This window comes from Populus nigra, chromosome 1, assembly GCF_951802175.1.
Source record: "Populus nigra chromosome 1, ddPopNigr1.1, whole genome shotgun sequence".
Classification (NCBI taxonomy): Eukaryota; Viridiplantae; Streptophyta; class Magnoliopsida; order Malpighiales; family Salicaceae; genus Populus; species Populus nigra.
The window spans coordinates 13,778,030-13,784,152 of record NC_084852.1 but is presented as its reverse complement, the minus strand read 5'-3'; the positions used below and the strand labels follow the sequence as shown (position 1 = coordinate 13,784,152).

Below are 6,123 nucleotides of genomic sequence, written 5' to 3'. Positions count from 1 at the left end.
CATTTGGCAAACAATGCAATTGACGATTACGAGCCCTTGTAGTTTAAATTCCCTAATAAAGACATTATAATAATTAAAAATAAAGAAAAGATAGGTGAAGATATATGACTTTGTACTTTGATAGGACAATAAATGTATTTGGTAATGGTATAGGTGTTGTGCTCATTTCATCAACAAAGAAAAAGTATCTAGATGTGATCAGATTACAATTTTAATGTGCTAATAATATAGGAGATTATGAAGCATACATTTATAGGATTGAGACTATTGGAAATGAAAGTTAAAAAGCTTGATATACATAGTGATTCCTTATTAATAATTTACTATGTGAAGGAAGAATAAAAAATGAAGGATGAGAAATTAAAGTCATACCAAGAATACCTTATCAAGCAAGCAAATCAATTTAAAGAGATCAAGTTCATTCTTTTAATAAGGAATCACAATCAACTAATAGAGGTGTTTTATTCTATATTAGCTTTAATTATTCAAATCGGTTATGATAAGAAAGTACAATATGTGTCTATTAAAATAAAGAATGACTTTACTGACTATTGTTTAGTTGAGAAGAAAACAAATGGAAAGCTTTGGTACTATAATATCATACATTTCATTATAAGTTGTGAATATTCGCTCAATACTAATAAAATGGACAAAAAAATCTTCAATAGTTTGCAATAAAAATATTGAAAAAGATTGTTAAAAGGGGTTGTCATTTTTATTCTTGAAAACATGGTTTCCTTTTACTCTTGACAAGAAGTTGATAAGAACTATCAAGTAAACCAAATAAAATTTTATAGTGTAAAAGTTGTAACTACTAAATACTTATAGACAGGAAAAAAATAAACACAGGAGGAGAGAGAATAGCTTTCAATCTTATTAAAGATTGATAAAAATTATCCACCTATTTATTTCTTTCACATTCTTACATTGGTGTCTCTCATATACTATAAATATTGAGTAGTTACAACTTAATCACAATAAAATTTCTTGAAAACAAAACATGTATGGTAAGTGCGGACCATGTTGGAATGATATATATAGATAATTGGGGTGGCAAATGATTTGACATGTTATAAATATAAATATGTAACTAGATCATACACATACATAAACATAAAAGTGTTTAAAAGGTACCTAAAATAGTTTAAGATTGTTGTTCCCTAATTTTTATATATATATTAGTTACAAGTTTATTGTTAGTGCATGAGCATGAAGATATAGATTAAGGTAATGATAAATAGCCTTAAAATAATTTATTTTTTATTTTTTAGTGCTTGTAGTGTGATTGCAATATTATTTTTTAAATCTACTCAATTTTTTACTCTTGATAGCACAAATAAGAGAAAAATAACGAATTATATTTTTAGAAAAATCTCTTTTTCATTAACAGATATAAATACAAGATTTGAGATCAAAATGTATTTATTCTTTAATTAAAAAATAAAAATAAAAATAAGAATTCTCTATAATGCCAGAAGTTCTTTTTTATATATAAAAAATACCTTTAAAATGGCCTATAGTTAGACAATTTTGATAGTTTATTATTGTTTTTCTCCTTCTTTATTTAAATTTTAAAATAAATTATTTATTCAAACCTACACAATTCTTGTTTTAAATATGCTCAAACTTTACTTTAAACACAATTTTCCATTCACCTAATATCTAACAAAAAGCAGTGCCGCTGGATAGAAAATTTCGGCCATATGTATCCCATCAATACATTCACATTAACACTAGCATGATTTATGTTGAATTACAAGTAAGTCTCTAGAAAACGACATCCCATCAATACATCAACATGATTTATGCATTAAAATAGAATTGATATATAATAGAAGGAGAAGAAGAAGAAGAAATTGTTTCATTCTCAAATGAAAAAAATTACACCTCCATACAATAATAAAAAGGAGAAAAAAAGGGAGCAATAATGGACTACATTTGGAGTATAATAAGCGTGCAATCCTCCTACCGCTGGGTTTTTGAAAAACCACTGCTACGTACCGACCTAGCTTTAGACTCATGACCTTCTTGGATTATGAAAGCATTTCCCAATATTGTAGCAAAATTCACCTTTAATCCAAGGGAAGCATGTCCACTTCAGAATTAAGATATAAAGAAGAAAAGAAGTATTACCTAACAAGTCAGGAAGGTAAAATTATTAAAAGCATATGTACACTGAGAGAGACCCTTCTCATGGCTCTTGTCTAAGGAAAATCGAAGGGACAATGTCTTGCAAAAGTCCATAGTCCGGAACTTGATACTGCTGGTGCACATGCTGATTAACGTTTTGTGGATACGCCCCCATGTTCTGGTTGTTCATAGCAGATGGGATTTGAACAAAATTATACCCTTGATGATGAGGGAAGCTAGGCCCACTCGCCATCGGCGCAGGTGCTAGCATTGAATGTGAAAACATAGCCGAAGCACTTCCTCTAAGTGTTGTTGGAATTGGATGGTTGTGTTGGCCCTCGTATGTTGTAATCACGATTGATGGATCCTGGAATGACCTCTCCACACGTTTTTTCACAGTGCATTTCTGAGTAGTGCACCGGTAATAGCTCCTGATAAAAATATAATTAATTAATATTTACTGTTCATCTTATCAAGAATTACCTTCAAGATTACCTTTCTGTCGCTAATTAACACTCCTAATTCATTTTCAGAAATTGAAGCTGGAAAAAGAAAATAGTGGAAGCGATGAAAGGATTGATGATGTTGTACCCTTTGTTTTTTCTTTGACCTTAATTTCGGCAATCATCAATAAGAGCAAAACGTTTTGTCAACGCATGCAAAATATATAGTGTCTATATGTTGGTTTCTGATAAAAACTAGTGCTTCTTGATTTGCTGTGCTTTGGGGGGGGTGCAAGAGGCTAGCTAGGGCATGCATACCTTGGATATGGACTATTCTTGACAGCCTTCTGTCCATACTTTCTCCATCTATATCCATCTTCTAGATGATCGACCTCGCTCTTGGTCATGAAGGCAAATCGTGGCTCTTTTTGCCTTTTCTCTGCTTTCTTCTTTGCCTTGCTGCTCACATACATAAATGAATTACACCATGTTTAATTCAAGAATATTGGCAGAATTAAGAAAAAGTAGCATAGATCAATTCATATATATGATATTGAGGATTACATGAACAGAAACTTACTCTTTCTTGTCAGAGTTTTCTCCTCCATCCTCTGGCTTTTCTGGTTGTGTCTCTTTCTTGGTCTTCCCTGAGTCTTCATCACCACCAGCCTCACTCGAGGAGAAAGAGACTGAAGAATTAGGGGTGGCTGGAACTTGATCAGTACTATTCCCACCATCTAAATCTCTAGCTTCCACTGGCCTTGAACTTTCTTCTATGGAAGAGAACACTTCAGATGAAGAAGGTGACAGGCCAAAGGCTTTCGCAAGTGAATTGTAGTCCACGGACCCATGCAAGCACTCCGTCAAGCTCATGTACGACGAAGGATCAAGCCCTTGGCCGGGACTCCTGTTATAAGTTGATGAACCAAGAATGGAAGGAGGCTTGACATCAAGATGATCCTCTTGGAATGGAGTGTGGTAGTAAAAGTCTCTGTGCTCATTAGACATGGATAAAGAGGAGGAGGAGGAGGAGGAGGAGGAGAGGGTTCGGTTTCTAGGTCTTGGTTGTGCGTTAAGACTTACTTTTGGCTTATTTTCATTTACTTGTACAAAGAGTCTGCGAGTTTGAAGGAGACTTGCCAATGGCTTTTTATAAAGAAAGGTTGACAAAACTACCTCCGATCACAAGGGCAAAAGTGCCCTCTCATATGGAAACATTTCCCGCATCCGTCCCGCCCTCTTCTGTCAATTTACACCCTATTCCCGGTCTACCTCCATGATCACATTTCTAACTATTATAATCTTTTCGTTTTCAGTTAAATGAAAAAATAAATATATATATATATATAGATATATTACCAAGGTCTTCAAAGTTTTCTCAACAATAATATTAAATTTCTAATCATTTAACTACTCCATACACCGGATATTATTGGTGCAAGATGGCTAAGTAATTAATGGAAAGGGTTATTTATTGATTAGTTAATTAAGCCGTATATTAATTAAGAACATAATCTCAATTTTTTAATTATCGGTGCATCTAGAAGCCAAGAAACCTTCTCATAACGATTTCTTCTTCAGAAAATAAAAATCTAGTGTAATATCATCCTCTTGGATAGCACAAGTAGTCAATGTGTGCAACGCAAGATTCAACGTGCATATCTCTATTGATTATAATTAAGAGATTATTCTGTAATCTCTTAATTTCTATGATTAATTAATTAATTAATGTGAAGCAGCTTAATTTGTATATATAAAAAAATGAAGACTCAACTCCATGTTAAATACTCTTATTCTTTTTAGAAAACGCAAATCTGTCATGACCTACCAACAACAAGATATTTCTTGCGTAATATTATTCAATGAGTCTTATAATATAGTAAATTTGAATTAAGTTCATCTTTTTAGCATCATGGATGATCATAGACAAATCATTTATGATCCATGAATTTTATTCTTCATTTATGGATTAACCCAAGGATTATTTTAGTTTGTATAGATTTATATATATTTTTATGTATGTGTGTGTTGTTTTGAAAAGTAAATGGAAGGTATTTAATTAACATTAATAAATAGCTCTTAATATGATTTAGAATATAAAATTTAGAGAGAGAAAATATAAAATAAACCCATTCAGTTTTTTATTTAAATGAGAATATGTACCGAAATACAAAACTCTTATTAAATACTGTAAAATTAGCTTCTAAATTAAATAATAATGAGGATGCTAATTTTCTAACTTGAAATTTACGTACAAGAATCCAATGACTTTATATTATTTCTACAAGTCAGATTCATTAATATGATCCACTCAAACCATATAATATCCCAGCTTTCTTATTTCTCAAAGGCAATTCTTTTCTTCTAGAAAAACACCATTATATATAAATACTAGTAATTGATTAAAAAATGTGGATGATAAATAAATTGTAGGGAGAGAGAGTTGATGGGTTTTATGTTTTTATTGTTATTTTAATGTATTGATGTTAAAAATAAATTTAAAAAAAATAAAAAATATTATTTAAAATAAAATAAAAACATATTCAAAAGTAATCATTATCGCTTAAACAACTATAAATTTGCTTAGAAAGAAAACTAAGGATAAGTCAGCGAAGACTACAAAATAAAATATAGAAAGAAATAAAGAAAAAATGAGAGAAGAGTCAGTCAGGCACGAGGTCAGAGAGAGAGAGAGAGAGAGAGAGTCTGTGTGCTTTTGGTTTCTTTCTAGTCAAACATTCAAACTTCACTGTTTGTTTTGTTTTAATTAATTAAAAATAAAAAAGAGATAGGGGAATATCAGGCTTACACGTGTTTGATACTGGCACCGGCATTTTGATCCTAGCCGACATTACCCCTGGCACGTGGGACTCCCTCAATCGCTTTCTTTCTTTCTTTCCTTTTCGTGTTGATGGGACCGTCATCATCTTCCTCACGCAAGCTGTGAGAGGCGAGGTGTTTTTTTTCTTCTGTTTTTTTTACCGGATGCAGCCCGTGTAATTTACAGGGTATTTGAAAGAATTATAAAGGGTTTTTTTTAAGTATTTTTTTTATAAAAAATATATTAAAATAATATTTTTATCCAACCTAGAAATCAAAATTCAACGAAAACATTGTTTTGGAGCTGTTGGATGATTAGGCAACAAAGAAAGGGACTGAAGCAAAATGAGAACTGGATTTGAAGGAGAAAAATGGGAGTTTGTTCTTGTGTGTGTGGTGTGAAAAGAAAGGAAGAAATTCTTCCTTCTTATTTCCTTTCAATGAGCCGACACAAACATATATAAGAAACAAAATTGGTTCTTTCTCCAGTACTGTTAGCGCAGAGAGATAGAGAGAGCAACAAGGGCCAGAAAAGATTAAAAAAAAATAAAAATTTGTGGTGTTCAATATAGTAATTTCACATAGTATTTAGCTTCGGAGAAACACATATTTCGCATATTTCAAGTTTTCGTGGTGGGATGATTTTAGTAACTTGTATTATTTCCACTATTTTTGGAATTGACCACGAAAATGAGTTTTCGTTTAGTTTTAACAGAACCAGGGTACTAAA

General features: G+C 31.6%; 1 protein-coding gene across 1 annotated transcript; it reads right to left on the bottom strand.

The window, feature by feature from the left end:
• Positions 1-1,843: 1,843 nt before the first annotated feature.
• On the bottom strand, positions 1,844-3,786 carry LOC133702547 (WRKY transcription factor 28-like). The gene is made up of 3 exons (XM_062126854.1): positions 3,154-3,786; positions 2,892-3,032; positions 1,844-2,561 (listed from the first exon to the last, which is right to left on the bottom strand). Exons 1-3 carry the CDS (start codon positions 3,579-3,581, stop codon positions 2,192-2,194), a joined length of 939 nt encoding a protein of 312 aa, XP_061982838.1. The 5' UTR covers positions 3,582-3,786; the 3' UTR covers positions 1,844-2,191.
• Positions 3,787-6,123: the final 2,337 nt, after the last annotated feature.

Bases quoted from the DNA above. Each gene is read 5' to 3' on its own strand.
- LOC133702547 (XM_062126854.1), bottom strand. From the start codon at position 3,581: ATGTCTAATGAGCACAGAGACTTTTACTACCACACTCCATTCCAAGAG. The intron at 3,033-3,153 runs GTAAGTTTCTGT...GTATGTGAGCAG, and splicing joins GAAAACTCTGACAAGAAAGA to CAAGGCAAAGAAGAAAGCAG. The intron at 2,562-2,891 runs GTATGCATGCCC...TATTTTTATCAG, and splicing joins AAGAATAGTCCATATCCAAG to GAGCTATTACCGGTGCACTA.